The 19,590-nt window shown below is 40.2% G+C and overlaps 2 protein-coding genes across 2 annotated transcripts; both read right to left on the reverse strand.

The window, feature by feature from the left end:
* Positions 1-976: 976 nt before the first annotated feature.
* On the reverse strand, positions 977-11,603 carry LOC108875701 (interleukin enhancer-binding factor 3-like). Its single transcript, XM_018664801.2, is given in 21 exon segments — positions 977-1,553; positions 1,696-1,861; positions 1,863-2,023; positions 2,688-2,726; positions 2,854-2,980; positions 3,082-3,243; positions 3,580-3,711; positions 3,907-4,026; positions 4,264-4,454; positions 4,848-4,988; positions 5,096-5,186; positions 5,275-5,372; positions 5,454-5,565; positions 5,717-5,812; positions 6,281-6,372; positions 9,017-9,173; positions 9,315-9,480; positions 9,652-9,845; positions 10,296-10,407; positions 11,057-11,200; positions 11,499-11,603. Coding segments are annotated over 20 exon segments (2,565 nt in total). The 5' UTR covers positions 11,170-11,200; positions 11,499-11,603; the 3' UTR covers positions 977-1,458.
* Positions 11,604-13,083: 1,480 nt separating this feature from the next.
* ptger1a (prostaglandin E receptor 1a (subtype EP1)) lies at positions 13,084-18,847 on the reverse strand. The gene is made up of 3 exons (XM_018664586.2): positions 18,564-18,847; positions 16,345-17,255; positions 13,084-14,202 (listed from the first exon to the last, which is right to left on the reverse strand). The coding sequence occupies exons 2-3, from the start codon at positions 17,212-17,214 to the stop codon at positions 13,933-13,935; spliced, it is 1,140 nt and encodes a 379-aa protein (XP_018520102.1). The 5' UTR covers positions 17,215-17,255; positions 18,564-18,847; the 3' UTR covers positions 13,084-13,932.
* Positions 18,848-19,590: the final 743 nt, after the last annotated feature.

Raw genomic sequence — 19,590 nt, forward strand, 5'->3', positions numbered from 1 at the left:
TACTTTTTGCTGCTCTAAATCACTTCATATTAATGTGGAGGGGCACTCCACTGTTTTCACACATTACGTTCATTTCACTTGTCACAAGGGGTACTAGTAAAGTTCCTGTAAACATAGCTGTATAATGTACTCTGTGGGTCTGGAGGAGTCACAAGTCTGAAACGAAAACCCTAATGATATCAGGGTTATTGTCTCAGATTGGACTCAAGACTTCAATTTTTCATGGAAAGCCTGTGAAAGTCTGAAGTTTGAAAGATGTGTTAGTTCATTAAGCCCGAAAGCTAAATGAAAAACACCACTAAGTAGGATCATGGGAAACGTAGGATCCAGTCCCTCTGGAGCGTCATCCATCATGGTGAATATTTTATATCTACAATTACAAAGCACACTGTATAACAGCTTGAAAGTACACATTTACATATAACAATTACTGTATTTTTATTATAACTTGTTCTCCACCTATTATTCATATTGCTTGCATTGTATTCCATCTGAATCCTTGTGCTACTACTAATTTCTGCTATGGAACCAAAGTAAGCCTTCCTTTGCAGCTACAGTGACCTAATTTCCACACAGAGGTCAATGCGGTTTTATCGCATCTCTATATGCATAGACCATGCATTCTACATGGTGATACTATATGCATGCTAGAGCAGCTGGTTATGTGAAGCATCTGCATGCACTGCAGAAGCCAGTTGCAGGACTCATGGGTGTTGAATAACAATCCCGGTAACAAAGATGTGAGAAACATCTTGGGCATTTTTAAGGGATGCTCAAGTTGACCTGGTTTTCACATCTTTACAGACATCATTCAAAATGCTATTGATGATAACTCAACTCTGACCTGAGCTGTCATGTTCAATCTCACAGCTTCATCCATCAGAATAACTGAAAAGCTAAGCTCTAAAATCTCAATACACAGTAACAATGTTACACTTGTTTGTTAATTAGCAAACTGATGGTCAGAAACTTTGCTCCAAAATAAGAGTCATTTATTTTACAAGAATTATTAGAGCATTTTATTTGACACAAATAAAGAAATCTTCAAAACTACAAGCAGCTTCAAATTAAAACCATACACGGATACAGAAACCAGTATACCAGATTAAAAAAAACACAACAACCCAAGAAATAAGACATAATGATAAACTAGGTATGTTTTTTTTACACATGTCAACGTGGACATGATGAGGGCTGCCGCACTTAAAAGAAAACTGACTTCATAAAATAATCATAAACTTGAACCTGTGACTTAAAACGTACTTTTACCAGACAAGTGAAGAGTGACAAAACAAAAACAGAAAAATTCCAGTTTCAGACACAACACAAGCACTTTTTCTTTCCTTTTCAGGAGTGGTATCCAAGGATCTTCATCGAGGCTGAACAATCAAGAGTCAAAAGATGGCATAGTGAGGTGAGAAAGGCTGTAGAGGACGTGACGATTAGTAATTCATGTCGCTATATACCAGAGTATGAGCCCTGGTTTTCTCCTCCAAATCCTTGGTACATGCTATACCCCTGCTGATTCCCCCAGGATGACTGGCTTCCCCAGCCTGTGGAATGAGATCAAATCAGAGGATGTGATTTCTTTACAGGACATAAATGCAGCAACGGATTTTTAAGTATAAACAAACATAAAAAATTTTGCATCATTGATATAAGGTGTGGATTTCAACTTGCTACATCCTTACTCACCATAATTATTATATACTTGGCCCCCTGTCACTGAGCTGGGGTAAGCTGTGCTGTACATAGAGTAGTCTCCTCCCTGGCCTTCATTCTGACCTTGGGTCAGCATCTTCTTCTTCTCGTCTCCATACCCGTAGCTGTAAGGGCTCTCCTGATCGGCAGGGGGCGGCATTCGACTGGTAGCTTTCTCCCTTTGTGGTGCTGGACACGGGTGGGGAGGAATAGGTGGCACTGCTCTCGGGATAAAAGGTGCCATAGCCAATGTTGCTGCCTGATCCACTAGATCCAGTGCCTTTGGCTGCAGTGCTGGCTGCGTTATTACCATAGAGTTTATCTAAAAAACCAAGACGCAATATCGCTGCTATGTAGAACCAGTCATTCCTCACATTTAATGGTGAAAAAACATACAAAGACATACTTGATACTGGGGCTGCAATTAACACTTATCTTTATTATCGAATGGGCTATATATATAAAAATAAAATGAAATAAAATAAATAGTGAAAAACATGCATCATAATTTCCCAGACCCTAAGCTGATGTATTTAAATTGACTGTTTTGTCCAAACAACAGTCAAAAACCCCCATATATTCAGTTTACTATCAAGGAGGAGGAAAAAAAAACACCTAAAAATATTCTGATTTGATAACCAATTAACTTTGGCAACAATTATTCCATTATCAGATCTGTTGACAATTACTTTCAGAGCAATTTACTAATTGATTAATTCACTAATCATTTCAGTTCTAGTTGGAACAAACAACAATTAACACCTTAATCAAGAGCAAAACTGAGAGAACTTGACAGCAGTATAACTTGTCATGCATGATGTGAACCACTGTAATATAGGTACAGTTTCTCCACAATTTTGCGGCATCTGCTTCCTTTAAATAAAACATTCCTATTTTGTGTTATTAAGTAGATACACTTAAAAACAAACACGACAATCTAAAGTCAGTCTACACAGAGCTAACAGAGACGAGTAGTGTATACTTACGATAGCCTGTGCCAGTGCTGCTCTCATAACTGTAGTTGGCTTTAAAAATAATGCAAAGAAATTAGCATTAAGTCAATTTCCTCATAGGTGCATGATGCATATTTTAAGGACCCTATTTTGTTTTTGTGCAGCTAGGCCAACACGTAACAAATGTTAGATTCCTTACTCTTGTTATAGCTGGGTCCTGAAGGAAACTGTTTGCCTCTGCCCCTGCCACGACCTCTGTTAGGACCCCAGCCACGGGATCCAGAGTCTGAAGGAATGCCACGAATTGTACCGAATCCTGGGATGTGCTGTTGAATGTGATGCAGCAGAGAATTTTTATGTGAAGTGAATTCAAAAATCAAGTCTATTTGATTTGTACATTTTGAGGATAACTAGCTAGATACATTACCATGTCCGTGTAGGTGACCTTCTTCTTTGAAAAATTTCTGTTAGTGTTTGACATTCCATTGTCGTCTGGGAACAGCTTCTCCAGGGCAGCAAGGGCAGCAAAGGCCTTTGCTTCCTTCTTATTAGAGCCTCTCCCTTTGAACTTCTGCCCATCCACCTCCACCTGGAAGGAAACGAGAGAACACATCAAAGTTTTTGTCCTCCAAAAAATAGACATGGATTGCTTAGTGTTTTTTATCAGTTGATTCTACCACTAAGAATCAGCAGTCAGTAACTTTAACACTTTATACAAATGTAAAGATCTTTAGTGCACTTTGCAGTGCTCTTTCTCTATGGGAAAGACATGTTCATACACATCAGATACCAAAGCTGTAATGCAAGGCAGACCCAAAAACTGTAGACATCACCTTAAATGTTCAATTGTGTATTTGATACACACTTAGAAAGCAAAGGATGAAAACAACCTGTCAACAGCAACCTTTTGATTATCTGAACTCACCTCCATGACAAAACACTTTTCATGGGAGCCCCCTGTCTCTGCAGACAGCTCATACTTCAGGCTGCGACGCTTCTCATTTAGCTCCATCACAGGGTTCTTGCCATTTTTGGTCAAGATGGGACCCTGGCCGCTCTGTTTAAAGCAAGTGGACAAGCAACGACTGTTAAATACACACGACTACAAGCACATTACACAAAAACATCTCCCCTGTCACTTTTTTCCTCTCTCTTTTCCGGCTGCAAATGTTTAATCTGTTTTAATGTATGGGAGTTTTGAAAAAGAGGTTTCTAAATACACCCTTCAAGCAGAAGGAACACATGTACATACTTCTTCTGATGTGGTAGAGGCAGTGCTGGCAGCGTTTATAGATTCCTGGGTTACTTCTGCATCCCCACTGGACTCCGATTTAGGTTCTGAGCCTGTCGGAAGCCCAAGATCCTGCAGGACCTGTGAATCACAACAGTCAAAAACATTAACTTACAGGAACAACTCTTCATTCATTTACATACCCCACTGGACAGTAACAGTGAAGAAGAACATAATAGGTGACATGTCTGGGAGCCAGTCAGTAAACTACCACAGGAATACCAGTGAACAAAGAAGTCAAAAATGGGTTCATCATTGTAGACGATAAGTGAGTGAGGACAAAACACACCTATCTGTACAGAAATACATGAGTCTTGCCTTGGTGGCTACGTTTAGCTTGGCAGCTCGTTTAGAAGGCCCAGTGGCCTCGTAGGTCTTTCCATACAGGTCCACCGCCATTGTGAAGACTGGCTCGTGGACTGGACCTGTTTGCGATGTAAGCCGGTACTCCAGGCCAGGTCTGTACTGGTTCAGACGCATCACAGCATTCATACTAAAATCATCGGTGACTATGGAGAAAAGGGAACAGGTAAAGAAAGGCAGAAAGAGAAGTGTGAGCAACCAAATCAAATTAATTTGTCATTAATCTGGACATTAGCCCTACAGAATTAAGTGGTTCTTTGACAGCATTTTCTAATTTAATTACTTATATTCTCCAAAACTGGTATTTTTGAATCATTTCACATGTTTCCGCTTAGGGACAGAAGTCTGTCTTAAAATAATCTATACGTTTGAACAATTTTTGTTCACTGTAAAATGTGAATCTATAAGGGGGTTGAAGATAAGACTCAAATTAGGGTTATTTTCTCCTGTTCAGGAAATACCTGCTTGGTACCAACAATCAAATTGAATCATGTGACAGTGAAAATATGCAGTATACACCAAAGAATGTCATTACTAACTTGATTTCCTCTGAAAGCGCTTCTGGAACTTGAGAAACTTCCTCTGTTTGCTGTTGAGATGGGGCTCTTCCTCTCCTTTCTCAACCTCAGTGTAAGGTCGCTTAGCTGGCAGGCTGAAGTGACCATCAGGATCCAACAGGTCTACACAGAACAGAACAAACAAGCCTGAGAACAGATCCTTTTCATGAAAGTATTAAATCATTCCTGAACTACATGGAAAAGGGGAAAGATTACGGACTCTTAGGTACCTGTGCCATCTGATTTCTGTGGCTTAACAGGTTTGTAGTCCCTACCCAACACCTTGTGCATCTGTCCGAATGCACACAGCCTCAAGGCAAACTACGAAAAATATAAAAGTTAGATACTTTTCCAGGATTCAGAATTATGAGTGTGCTTGTGCTTGCATGTATTAGCAGGCTCATCTTACCTGAGCACTCTGTGTGATGTCTTCGCGCTGCTGTGGAGTTAGACTTTCAGTAGCATCAACTGCTTCCTTCTCACATGGATCCTTGATTCCGGGGCCATCTTTGCACAGACACAGATAAATTAGCACAAAAATTTCAAGGGGTATGTGTATGAACATTCATGTTGCTTTGACAAGCTCACCTTCCAGGAGGATTCCAGAGGCAACACACTCTAAAACCCTGCGGAGGGACTCGCCTGCTCCCATTGGTCTCTCAGATGTACCAATAGCCTTCTCTACCAGCAGTTCTAGAGGCTGTGTGGAGAAAAGAGCACAGAGGATACACACCACTTATCAAGATGCTGCTCCACTCAAAAAACAACAACAAAAATCATGTTTTGATCACAGAGCTAGAAATGCACTGGTTTATGCACAGCTGCATCTTAGCTAGAAGACACTTCCTTACCCATCCTGAGAGTGGCGTCCAGGTAGGAACACGGTTACACAAGTCCCTCATGATCCGGATCACAACCAGGGCAGAGCTTAGGTCGCTGACTTTGGCCTGGAGACACAAACAAATGCCAGTTCAGTCAGAGGAGCTGCCGCCTCCGATGTGACCTCACCCCTGTGCTTTCTGGGTTCTCACAAAAAGACCTCGAAAACAAGGCAAATGCAGAAAGGTCAGAACAACTGAGCCATCTCCAGATCAACAACCGTTAATACTAATTTATATTAAATATATTAGACATTTAGATATATTAGAGAAGTTGAAATTGAGAGAGCTCAGTCTGGCAGATGACATTTTAATAAATCAAATTATATGCTGGTGTCGATACCAATGATTCATTTAATTCTATCATTGGTATGAATCAGCAGATTACTCTTCAACTCTTCTAAAATTTTGACATTTTAGGATTATGACCTAAACCAGCTATAAATGAGAGCACAGTTAAAAACTGTTACTGTCTCTACATGGAGAGAAAATAAAAACAGTTCAACCTTACGTACAAATAAGGACGTGAATGCAAACCTGGAACCACTTGGCGTGGCGGAGAGACGCCAAGGCAGTTAGGCATTTCTGCCTGTCCAGAACGTCCGGCGGATCGTTGACTGTTCGCGTTTCTATTGACGAGGTGGGGTAAGAAGAAAAGGTACAGTTTGACCAAGGGGGTCGGCTCTGTCTTGCAGCTCAGGGAAGTAGCAGCTTTCCACAAACCACCAGCAGCAGGGAAAGGGGGTCCCATATACCTAATGTGTAAATCTTTGGTCCCAAAAAACCTGACAGTTATCTGTCACAGACCCCAGCTAACGTTTCCACAGCGAGTGAAAGTGGAAGCAAAAAGACTGTCATAAAGACATAGTAGTATTTACAACATTGCATAGCATGTTGTTAATGTATGCACTGGGTAAAAACTACAATTAATGCCCCCTTCCCTCAGCCCCTAGGCTTGGGTTTGCTGCTCCCCCCCCCTCCTGAGACAGTGTGTCCAGTTGGTCAAAGGTCCAGCGTTCCTAAAAACTTGACAAACTAACAGGTAATCAGTTGTAAATCACAAGCAATTAGAGAATCTACACGTCTGCCCCACACTGCAGCAAAACTGATAGAGTCCTTGTTTCAGTTACTAAAACAGGTTTTATGATAGAAAACACACAGAGCCATACCCGCTTTGTGCAAGTTTTAGCTCATTTTCAACACTACAAATATAATTCAGCTAATCTACCCCAAGCAACTATTCAGCTTCTTCAAGTTGAGTTCTATAAGGCTTGAATGAGTGATATGACAGAATAAAAAGAATGATCAGCAGTTAAATATGTCAGCATGATGATAGCCAAATCATAATTATGATTATATTCAATTCAAATGATAGTGATATGCATCCTTATATAGGAAAAAATGTGGAGTTGCATATTAGAAATGTTCATATTTTTACATAAAACATAAAAAGTCTTGACATGAAACCAGTGTTTCCTCAAAGCAAACATACCAGTAAATATGAGTAGATCTAATAATACTAATAAGTATACAAATAGGATTAATAATAACAATAATAAATAATAATAACTAGATAAATGTGTGCTGAGGCATTCACACTATTGCTTTTCAAATCTTTATTAATATTATTATTACTAATATTATTTTAAAAAATGTACAACGGCCCAGTGCTGGACTCAAACTGGCAATCTCGTGATCGCTGCTCTACCGGTTTCGCCACTGAAGACCACAGGATATTGCGTGGTGCTAAAGTTAATTGTAGTGGTAGTAACACTGAAAAATAGTATAAATAGCATATAATGGCATAAAAGTGTCAACAGTTGAAAAAGGTTGAATAAGCAAAAAAGTAAAAAGTGTAAAAGTGATTGAACATTTTAATAGCAGAATGGTTTATAATAAAAAATCTTTATTATTATAATCATCATCATTATTATTAGCATTACTGTTTGTTTTGTGTTTTTTTAGGTTTTCTGATACTTGTCTGTGTCGGGACATGAGACCTTTGGTTGGTAGGCAGCCAAAAAAAAAAAAAGGAAAAAAGTAAAAAGCTTAAAAAGTGAAACATTTTCATTGCAGAATGGTTTCTACAACAGAAAGTGCAGTAAAATTTGAGTGTCTGAAGTTGGGATCGAACTGGGAACCTTGGGATTGGGAAAGCTCCCATAGGATCCCATTCATTTTTTAATTCATAAAAAATTTATAAAAAATCATATGTGCATAGGATCAGAAAGTTGAATACATCCCTGAAAGTCCAGAAGAAGCTGGACATTTTGATACCTGAATGGTGTCTGTAGCACAAAGCATGCAAGACTAGTTAGGGTACAGAAAAATAATAATAATAATGTGGCCAAAAGTTTTTCGGATTTAGAGGAACAATATGCCCCCAGCACTCACACTAATAACTGGAGAATGGCAATGGCACATTACTCAGTCTGCTCCTAACAAACACCTGACTAGTCAGACAGTTCACTGTGATTATGGAGCGTTTGATTCGATGAACCTAAGCAGGCTGTCTAAAATACAAAGTGTCAGTGTGCACCTGATCAAGTCTGACTTATTGTGGAGGCTAAAACTGCACTGGGACCGGTATGGTTCTGTATGTGGGGCTTCAGCAAACTCCCACTGACCTTTAAATGAACTCACTGTAATTTAATACTCTGGTGTAAATACAGCTCATGCTGATTAACGCGGTAGCTCCACAGAAACTCCACTAACTAACAGACAGTCGTTTAGTTGTTCCTACTTTTATCCTGCCTTAAATGTAAAGTCTGCCCCAAGAGTAACCAAAAGAAACTCCCCATTGCTGATCAGTTTTGCTGCAGCTGGTGCCAAATGTACATGTTCAGCATCAAGTACATGCACTGCGCGCTTTAACTTGTTATTCTTGAAAAAGCCTTCACTTTAAACATGAAAACAACAAGAATACACAAAGTTGTTTTGTTTTTTTTGACTGAGGCAATGTCATTAACAACATGTGCAAAATGCATCAGCAACTACACAGGAAATGTAGTGCTGGCAAACGCCAGTTTGTCACAAAAAACGACGACAGGACTCTCGAGCAAGTGAAGAGCCAATGTTCATTGACTGTTCACTGGCCTTGGTCTGAGACAGCCACTGTACAAGCTCCACTGAGGTTTGATGAGGTGAAGCAGATGGATAACTTGTGCGAGGTTTGAACTGTCAGGGCAGAGTTGCAGATCAGTGGAGCAGTATAGTGTCTGCATACTGAAGACACACAGATCAACCCTGTGGTAGCTGGAGCAACATATGTACCTTCTTCTTCTCCTGCAGTTTTAATCTCTTGCTCTGTCCTGACAAGAGGTGATGTCATGTGGATAGTGAGAGTCAGGGCCGACTCCTTCGTGCTTGTCACAATAATGGCTGCATCCCCTGGACACTGGCTTACTGTATACGCCCCCACTGCAATGGTCTATTAAAAAGAGAAGCAAAAACATTAGGAATGCAAAGACAGACTCTTCACATCTCGAAAACAAACCAATTCCAAATCTGAGATATCTTCTCTTTTTTTTCTGGAGAATGATATAAAATGGCTGTAGATAATCAGTTCTACCTCTAACTGTGCAGTTAGCTTTTCAGCCACTTGTTCAAGCAGGGTGACAGTAGGCTTGTTGGAACAAAGCAGCACCAGCTCCAGGTCCTTGTCTCCCTTCAGCAGGAGTCCTTTGGACACCAGGCCGACCCTCATGACCCCACGCAGGACACGCTCTTGTGATTCACTACTTGGATGGCAAAGAAGGGAAAAAAATAAACTGATAAAAAGATCTAACTGTTTATATTAAAAAGGTGAAAAAACAGTAGATTTAAGCTCACTGCATTTTAAAAGTCCTTTGATATGCTTTTTAGTCACTGGGACAACTGCCACAGCACCATTTGGACACTTTGCTTACCTCTTTGCCTCTGTATTTTCTTGGTCGTCTTTTAAGGTATCCATCTGGTCAGACACAGTCTTCAGAGCACACTCCACATGGGAGACGATTGTCTGCACTGCCTCCAGCTCCTCTGGTGAGGGATACACTTCAGAGTGTTTGGCCATCACATGGCGATCATATGGCCCCCTGCACACCTGGGTGGATGCAGCCTCCTTAATTGGAAAAATAAAAAAAATACAAAGTTTATATAGGAGAAAAGAACAACTTTGTGTTAATGAGAGAAATGTGTGTTTGGATCACACTGTAATCATATAACCAATTATTTGACATTACTTTGTGCTGAACATGAAGTATTCTAGTATAAAAGTCCTTACATTCCTTAACTACTTTATTGCTACTCTGATATATTCTCTGAAATATAAAAAGCAAATATAGGGGCATGTTTAAAAAAAAACTTGGAAAAAGAAACATGCACATGCACAGGATACAGCTTCTGTGCAAGAGGAAGAGCAGTCTTTTTAAAGCACAAATGGAAATAAAACAGTGATGGAAAACACTAGATGTTCTGTTTCATTGTAAAAGAAGAAGTGGGTTAAATGACTCAAATTAAAAAGCATATGGATTATCAAGTCTTAATCTGTTTAGCAAGTGGAAGAAACAACCTCATAATGCCGTTTATCCTCAGTCTCCTCGATAGCAGCGATGTAGTCATGGTACTGTCTCAGCTCCTCCTCGTAGCAAAGGCAGTCATACCAGTAACGCAGCTCTTCGTATCTGGGAGGAGGACGTCACAAAAATAAGGACAACACCAAAGACAAGCTCAAGTGTTTACGGAAACAGAAAATTTCTATTTATTACTTTCTGTGTGTGTCTATGAGCTCTGTTTGTGGTGTTTTTTCCTTGTTTTAAATATAATTTTGTTCTTGTTTGTTTCATTATGAATGATCCCCCTGTGCATATTAGTTGTGGTTGTACACATCTCACAAGTTTTTTAAGCTGTTCCATGTAAAGTTGCGTAGATGTGTAATTAAATGATGTAAATAGATACAATTGCCTGCCCTTTATCTCCATGTCACTATCTACTCTTTCATTTCATTTAGGGATTATGAAGGTAACTAAACACAGTCCATGCTCAGTTTATGAGTGTGAGTGTGTGTGTGTGTGCGCGTGTGCGTGTGTGTGTGAATGTGGCTTTGTTTGATTGTATTCATGGGGTGTGAAAACTAGGAGGCCACTGTATTTGCGGGGTCCGACAGCTTCGTGGGGACCAAAATGCTGGTGCCTACAAGTTTAAATGGCTGTATGAGGGTTAGAGCTACAGTGGGTAAGGCATTCAGTCGCGATGGTTAAGATTAGGGTAAGTGTATTCGGTCAATGACGGGACCACACAAAGATAGGTGTATAATGATTTATGTGTGTGTACCTGTCAAAATCATCCGGGAGGAGCCGGTGGCCTTGCTGGATCAGACTGTCCCAGTACAGCAGCTCCTCATACGCCTGATGCTCATCCCACAATGGCGCTACAGCGGCCGCCATGCTGTCACGACTGTCGGGCCGAAGCTACCGCCTGGTTTAGCAGTAAAATAAACCTTTATAGGCCAGCGTGCAACGAGAAGGTAACTGGCAGATGAATACAACACCTGTCCAACAATCGCATCGTTCGCCCTCCCGTCCTCTGTGGAGGGAAGCTGCTGCGATAAGCAGTGACAGCTAGTTGGCTAATGTTTACAGCACTGACCGTTAACTTGGTTACCGAGTTAACGTCAGCCAGCATGTCGGTACCATTTCATTGTCCGTTTGCCATTAGAGGTGGTCATTTAGCACAGTACCATAGTCTACGTTTCGTTAGTGCAGTTAAAACCTACCTTTGACGAGGAGCCAGTACGGAGGTGGAGTCTTTTCTATTGCTCTCAATCAACAGAAAAAAACCAAGAGTCGCTCGAAGATGACGTCACTGCACGACCTTTACAATTTGGGAAAAAACAGGAAAAATGTTTCATGATTTTTTATATTTTAAGTGTAGAATTCCATCTAAACAAAATAAGTTTATGCCCAATAAATAATTACAGCTACACAACACTTAATTTTATCTTATTGTATTGACTTTTACCTTTCATAAGACGTTACTATAATTTCTATATACACTACTTAATACTAGGAATGTGAAGAAATTGAAATGTATTTTACTTTATGAAGTCTTTTGAGAAAAAATAAATTGTGTCAGATTGTTGTTGCCATTACAATTATCATATATTTAAAAATATACTCTGCCATATTCTAACAGAAAGGTTAAAATTATTTTTATAAAATATATATACAAATATTGTATATATTGTGGATTATGTTTTATGACAGATTTTTAGTTTTTTGGGGTTTAAGGAGTAGGTGTAGTTGCATTGTAAGTGAAAAAAACACCAACATGGACATTAATGTTCTTCGGTTAAGCTGGAGGACATAGATGTAGTTAGATATTCACTTCAATGTTATTCATGCATGTTTATGTCATATTTATCTATTTGTTTTATTTAATTTTTTGCTGTATTTCCATTTGTGTCCAGAATGTGAGATTTCTTAACTTTTTAAGCATTGTGTGCCAAACTCACCAAGACAGTGCTACATGAACAGTCTCTTATGGTAAAGATGCAACAAAGTGGGCCGCAGATATAACTGTCCGTTCACTAGTAGCAAGGAGCAGAAAGGATTTTTGTGCAGGCACAGGTCTGTGGAATAAGGAGGACGAGTTGTTTCAGCTGCAGACCACATCAGCGTGGTTGGAAAGAAATGATGCTGCAGAGGAAACAGATAAAAACAGGAAGATGTAAAAAATAGTATTTCACTGAGGCACGGCATGTCAGCTAAAGTTTCTCACATCAAAGACCGTCTGCTTGCCAAGACACTTGACCAAGTGAGGAAGCAGCTCACTGGAGTTGGCAAGATACCAAAACAAGCCTGAATCAAACCGACTTACTGAACAACCTTCTTGATTCACTAGGTTATTATCTGGCATGACCTTTGTGAATAATCCTTTTTTGATTCATCATTGTCGTCATCTATGGAAAGTGAAGTCCAGAATGACTCTGCAGGAAACCCCTGCCATAGATCACACCATCCTCAGAGTAAATTCTTCACAACATACTCATGCACAACCCGAAGTAGTTTTTATCAATACTTGGGAAAGTAGAATGCTTTGAGAAAATACAAAACACACTGCAGTAATTTATTTCTGAGACTGATCAAATAAATATTGTAGGTGTTTAAAGGAGTCTAGTTCACACTTAAAGCATTGTTTAGCAAATAGAATGTATATAATATGTATAATAATATATAACATATACAACTTACTCCACCACTGTATGCTATGTAGTATACCTATTTTCCAGGCAGAATATCAGGCCTATCTGTGAGGAAAATCACGGCAAAGACACAAATTCAGAATAAAGGCTCTGAATGTACACTTCACATTGCATTGTTTTATTTACATTCAGAGTTCTTTACATCTCCTCAGTAAATTGAGGGTACAGTTCAAGTATTAACTTATAAAATCTTACATTATTTCACATGAAGCACTGTATAAACACATGGAAAGCATATTTAAACTTAAACATTCATAAACTCAACAGTATTTGAATATTGACATTCCTTTATGAAATACATTCAGTAGGATACTTAACACTACAAAATGCACTCTAAATACTGTACTTCTGGGTTTACTCTGGAGCTCCCTCTGATGGTTACACTGATACGGCTTAATTCTTACACATTTATCTAAGAGCAAGTCATTGTGCATGTTTTTTTGTTTTTTTTTTACTTTCAAAGCTGGTGAAAATGAGGTTGAGAAATTAAATCAAATAATATTCTGTAAATACAATTCCTGCAGCCCTCTGCAGTGTGGTTAATACTGCATTCATATCCTGCATCTTTCGCTGTTTGTTGTTATGAGTTTCCAAACAAGAGTATAACAATAATAAGGAATGTCCACTTATTATAAGTAAACAACATGGAGTTTATGATATTTTGTGCAAAATCACAGCATTAGCTAGCTTCCATTTGTAAGGACAGACAATGAACTAGTATGAAGGAAACATTTTTGACTGAGTCCATTTCTTAAGTGGACCAGCCGAGAAATGTCAAACTTAACTAAACTGGTCTGCTCCACCATCACAGCCACAAAAGTTTGTTCTTTCCACCTGCTGCTATCTGGGCATCTCCATCTAAATGTCTCTGCATGCCCAGTTCTTCATGTGTTCATTAACCTGGTGACAAAGTACATAAAGTGTTAATATAAGTCCTCTTCTCAGCTCACACTTGGTCGACTTCCTTCTTCTCTGAGCTTTGAAAAGAGGAGGGCTCCCAGCGGCCCACTATGTTACCCCTCAGGCCCACCTGGCACTTAGCGATGAGGTAGATTTTGCGGAGGACAGTGCGGCGCAGCAGGATGTAGACCCAGGGGTCGAGAATCTGGTTCCACGTGGCCAGCCTCACGGCCATTACCATCAGGGTTTTATAGTTGGACAGGTCATCCCCGATGGATCCTGTGTAGGAGTGGATCACGGACATCAGGCCAAAGATCTGCAGGCATGAAACATATTGGTAGTTAATATATGATGAAAGAGTGCAAACACTGCTCTGATAGTAAAGCTAAAATTAGTCAAAAATAACACCTTTACAGTAACAACACAACTGTGATCATGTTTATTTTCTAAAAACACAACAAATTGATGTTATGGATAACCACTCACATTTTGGTGTTCTCTGTGACACAGACAGACCAATACTGTTTTTACATTACATAATTATCTTACCTTGAGGTAATTTAGTGTTTTGTTAGAAATTCCTCTCTCCTGCCTAACCATAGCTGACTATGATCCTACTTCAACCTGACAAGCCATACACCTGACCTGAGTATCGGCCTTCAGTTCAGGTGATTTTCTTTTCATGTTGAAGTAGGGTGGATGATATCACAAGGTTTTAGTCCCAAGGTGCTGGACTAAAATGCCCTCAATGCCTGGTATTTCTTGAGTTCAATGAAGTGTCAATATCAAGTAATAACACAGCAGAATCTGGAATGTTGATACCAGTTATTATTGGTAACAATATTGGATACTTTTGTTATCTATCCATTCATCCATTATCTATACTGCTTGGGACGTGAAGCCAATCCCATCTGACATTGGACGAGAGGTGGGCTACACCCTGTACGGATCGCCAAGCCATCACAGAGCTGACATATAGAGACATACAACCATTCACACTCACATTCACACCTACAGGCAATTTAGAGTCACCAGTTAACCTGCATGTCTTTGGACTGTGGGAGGAAGCTGGAGCACCTGGAGGAAACCCACGCAGGCTCAGAGAGAACATGCAGACTCCACACAGAAAAGCCCCAGAAACCCGGAACCTTTTGGCCGTGAGGCGGCAGTGCTAACCACTGCATCACTGTGCTGCCCTACTTTAATTATTAAGCGCTGTAATGTACTATGATGTAAAGGGGAGTAATGTGTCTTGACATGATTTAATCACATGTATGTTAAAACATTGCAAATTACAGATGTTTGATGTGTGAACTCTCTGAACTAATGAGGTGACTGCTGCATGCACTCACAGCAGCTGCAGAGAGACAGAGTACAAGCACCAAGTTCACGTGCCCAGAAGGTCAGAATGTGAGATGGATCAAGTCTTTTTTTGGAAATGATCCTCCTGATGCTAGAATTGACACTGATACTCAGAGGAAGACTATCGATCTGCTCATGCGTATTTGAAGGAGCATGCAACAAAATCTGCCATCAGTGTTTGATAACTGACCCTCTCTTCCTACTGACTGTGCACTGAAAGCATTATTTGTGTACGTCATAACTATTTGATATCATTATTAATGCTCTACTATTGAACTGCTATTTATTAGCAGTGTTTTGCTTACTGGAGGTCTATTTGAGTCCTTTTCTTTGACACTTATTGTTTCCAAAGTATAGACCAGTGGAAAGGTCAAATCCTTGTGGAAAAAATGAGTAAATAAAGGAGCTGAATGTCTCTCTCATCCTCACAAATATGCTCATGCAGAGGCTCTTTAACATACACCTAGATCCAGCCACTACAAAAAAGAGACAAAAGTATTCTGTTGTTAATTAAAATTTTGACTTGTATTGACATAGTCCTGGAAAAACCACTCCAAAAATATTACTAATTTCCACAAAGGTAAGCAGCAAAAATACTTAAAGAGCCTGTGCATCCCTGCAGGTGTGACTTATCCTACTTTAACAGGTGAAACAAAACTGACAAGGCAGTGTGGGAGCTGTCGATAACACACGGCTCTGAGAAAAGCTCTAATCAGGCAACATAAATGAGGTGTTAATGAACTATTGATGTATAAGGGCTTAAGGTAAAAATTAGACTGTGTTGATACTCCTCTCTAAAGCTGACACTGGCCTGTACTAGTCAAGTCAAGTCAAATTTATTTATATAGCACAATCACAACAGAAGTTATCTCGAGCACTGTACATATAGAGCAGGTCTAGACGTACTCTTATCTTATAAAGGGGACTTAATAGTAATAGCATGGCAGGCTTCTGCTGATTATATATTTTGATTGAATTTTTTTCTAAGGTAAACTGACAGAGCGTTTATTGGTGTCTACCTAGAAGAAAGGTGATGTTTATCATTTCACTACCACCTGACTGTATAATCCCCCTCATTGTACTTCCCAACACTCACCAGCAGAGGGCTCCAGCAGATACATGAGGTGACCATGATGCCGACCAGCTGCACCACCATCTCAATGTCGTGGGACTTGGCGGAGTGATGGGAGCCGGGCTGCCTCCTGAGCCGGGCGAGCACCAGCGTCAGTCCACTGATGGTGTTACACACCAGAGCCACAGCTAGCGAGGTCAGACCAAGTCCAGAGAACAGCATCACAAACACCACATCCACCCCCTCAGTGTCACTGAGCACTTTAATGAAACACCACGTCCCTGGGTCCTGGTAGGCATAAGAGCCCAGCTGAAAGCAGGGTAGCAGGGCCACACCCAGAGCTGCCAGCCAGATGACAGACAGGCAGATCTTTGTGCGGGTTTTGGTGACCAGGGATGAGTGCAGCAGAGGCTTAGTGACACCCAGGCAGCGCTCGGCAGCCATGGCGCAGCCCATGAAGAGCGGGCACAGGCCGAAGAACACCATGCTGCCACCCAGGAACTGGCACATGCCATCAGAAGAGTTGTAGTCCTCTGGGCGCACACCTCCATGGAGGTAGAGTCGGAGAACCAGGGCACCAGGGATCACGTGGCCGATGAAATCTGTGACCACGAGTGAAGTGGCAAAGAGAAGGAATGTGGCTTTGGAGCGCCGGCGTTGGAGGGAGTAGGCATTAGCCAGGATAAAGAGAGCCACAATGTTGGAGATGATGCCCAGCGTCATGGACAATACGACGACTATGACACCGCTGGTGGTGGGCTGCACCAAGGTGAAGTTTTCCTGCTGTGACAGCTCCTCAACAGTCACCCTGGCCTCCACCTTTCCTCCACTGTCATTTGAGAAACGAGGGAGCAGCGGGGAGGTGGAGGAGTTGTAGTGGCTCAAAGCTAACATCACTGAACTCTAAGGGTCATGAGGTCCATAGTTAAGGGAGGCTGCAGAAGAGAGAAGAGACAGATCTGATTTGTAAATTATCTGGATGAAAGTAAAATTTGTTTGCTAAAATTTGTTGACTGATTAAAAGACTAATTAAAAACAGTAAAAAAAAAATTAATATAAAATTGAGTCACCAGATTTCAACTGAAAATCAATGAGAAATTTTTGCAGACGAGTTAGTCAGTGCTCTCCACCATCATCATCAAAACACCAAATGTGGCAATCTCTTTTGAAAGAATTCTGCTCATCTCTCCAGCAGAGTTCAGAGAATCTATGACATAGAGCAGTGACACTGTTTTGGAATTTAATGGTGGCCCAACTCCTTACCAAGAACCCATATGTTAGTTTCCGCCTTAAATTCAACCACTGTATCTGTTAAGATTTGGAATTGAGGCCTTAAAACGAGGAGTTAAACACATCTTCCTACTGATTCTTCACTGATGACTAATGATCTGACTGGTCTTTCGCTCTGTGATTTACCTTATAAAATTATATTTGAACTTGACTTGACAGGGGGTCTCCCTGTGCACAGCTTCTTTTAGCAGCCACAGAAGCACAGACACAGTGGGACATGTCAATTGATACAGCCGCTGTCACGATGCTGAGTGGTCACTCAGGTTTAGTTTGGTTGGAGGTCAAATAAGGGTCATAAACAGGAATGTCCCCCCAGCAACAAAAACCAGTATAGTAAAACACACTACAAGTGAGCAGTGTGGTATATTGTGGAGCATCTTTCATCAGAGAGGATTTTTTCTAATATGAATCCCCATACCAGCTTTTGTTGTCTAGACTGACCTTACATGTCAATTACTGATCAGATTTTTCTCTTAATGAGTCCAGATTTTTTTTTTTTTTTTTTTTTTTTTTTAGGATATCACCTGCTGACAGTGTTTCAGATCTGGTTATCATGGAATCCACAGTATTGTAAAACAACTGAAGAAAAGATATAATATATTCTGTACCTATCTGGTTATCCTGATGAGAGAGGGAAAAAAAACTTTGTATGTTGTTTAAATCTATACATTTTCTCAGGAACTGTTTCGCCATTGTGATGAATTGCCATCAGATGTAAGAACATGGATTTACACCCGTCTGCAGAATATTGTGCAGCGTGTACAAACTATAAACAGGCTAATTAAAATCATAGTAATAAAACTGTATTACTGTATTAATTTTGTCTATTAAAATATTATCAAGGGGTATCATTTTAACAAAGATGCAGCTTGGTTCCTAAGTTTAGACACTGATGTCTAATTTTCTCTGGAAAGCAAGTTACCCTTACTCGTTACTTTTAAGAAATGGCTCACCACTACATAGCTGTTATATCCTTCTCAGTTCAGCTGAACATCCAAAAGATAGTTTTCCTTGTCAGACAGATATCCACAGATACTCTCAGCAGTCCACAAACCGATGAAAAAATGTCTTCAAAAGATCAGAAATCATGTTTCCCTTTCCTAAAGTGCAAAGCAACGATGTCCTTTGCGGAATATTTTCCATGGCTGAATCCGTGCGGCTGCTGCTATGGGGGCTCGAAGGTTGCAAAGGATCCCCACTGACACTAAAATACCGAGTCACGTTTTTATAGCGCGTCTTTCTGCCTTCAGTCTGTGTGGGCGTCTCTGCTGCTGTGCGCCCCCTGAGTCAAGTTCACTCCTCATCCCTCAGCTACTGCGCTTTGTGTCGCTCCTCTGTGTTTACATGAAATGTACAGTCAGTAAGCACACTTTAATGTTCTCACTCACTTCACGTGTGTCACCTACATTTCTGAGAAATTATCTCAGATAGGCCTCTTTTATCTTTTGGCAGCACATTGTGGACACCAAAGCTGCTGAGATTTACATTACTGTAGATATTACAGCCACAGCTCTGGCGTTTTATAACCACATTGTTGTTTGTCATGAAACAATTTACGAGACAGCAGTCTATGACTTGTACTGGTTGCAACCTAAACGATGCGTGGTGAGACATTATTCAGCGTTTTGTTTTCTGGAGCTTGGATCAGTGTGAACAGATTCAGTTTCACTGCCTACATTATTATTTTTGATTGTTTAATGTGCAACTTTGTGCTCAAAATAACCTAGATATCTGAGATATCAGATGCCCAGAAAGATCCAGTGGTGGAAATGTTGTTTATCAGTCTGCTGTTAAAGCAGTTTTCTATTTCAGCTCCCCGAATAAAATGACCTAACACAGAGGGTGGGTCAGACAGTTGGAGTTAAATAGATAGTAATAGTTAAATAGATTCAATTAGGTGAAATCATCTAAAAATGTATTTGTTTTTCAGTTATATTTTCAAAATTCCAAATACGAAGAAGTTATGGAAACTCATAGGTA

The sequence above is a fragment of the Lates calcarifer genome, linkage group LG5, assembly GCF_001640805.2.
Source record: "Lates calcarifer isolate ASB-BC8 linkage group LG5, TLL_Latcal_v3, whole genome shotgun sequence".
NCBI lineage: Eukaryota > Metazoa > Chordata > Actinopteri > Centropomidae > Lates > Lates calcarifer.

Excerpts from the sequence above, each read along its gene's own strand:
- ptger1a (XM_018664586.2), bottom strand. The coding sequence starts at position 17,214 with ATGTTAGCTTTGAGCCACTACAACTCCTCCACCTCCCCGCTGCTCCCT. Across the intron at positions 14,203-16,344 it reads TCTGCTGGAGCCCTCTGCTG|ATCTTTGGCCTGATGTCCGT; the intron begins GTGAGTGTTGGG and ends TCATGCCTGCAG.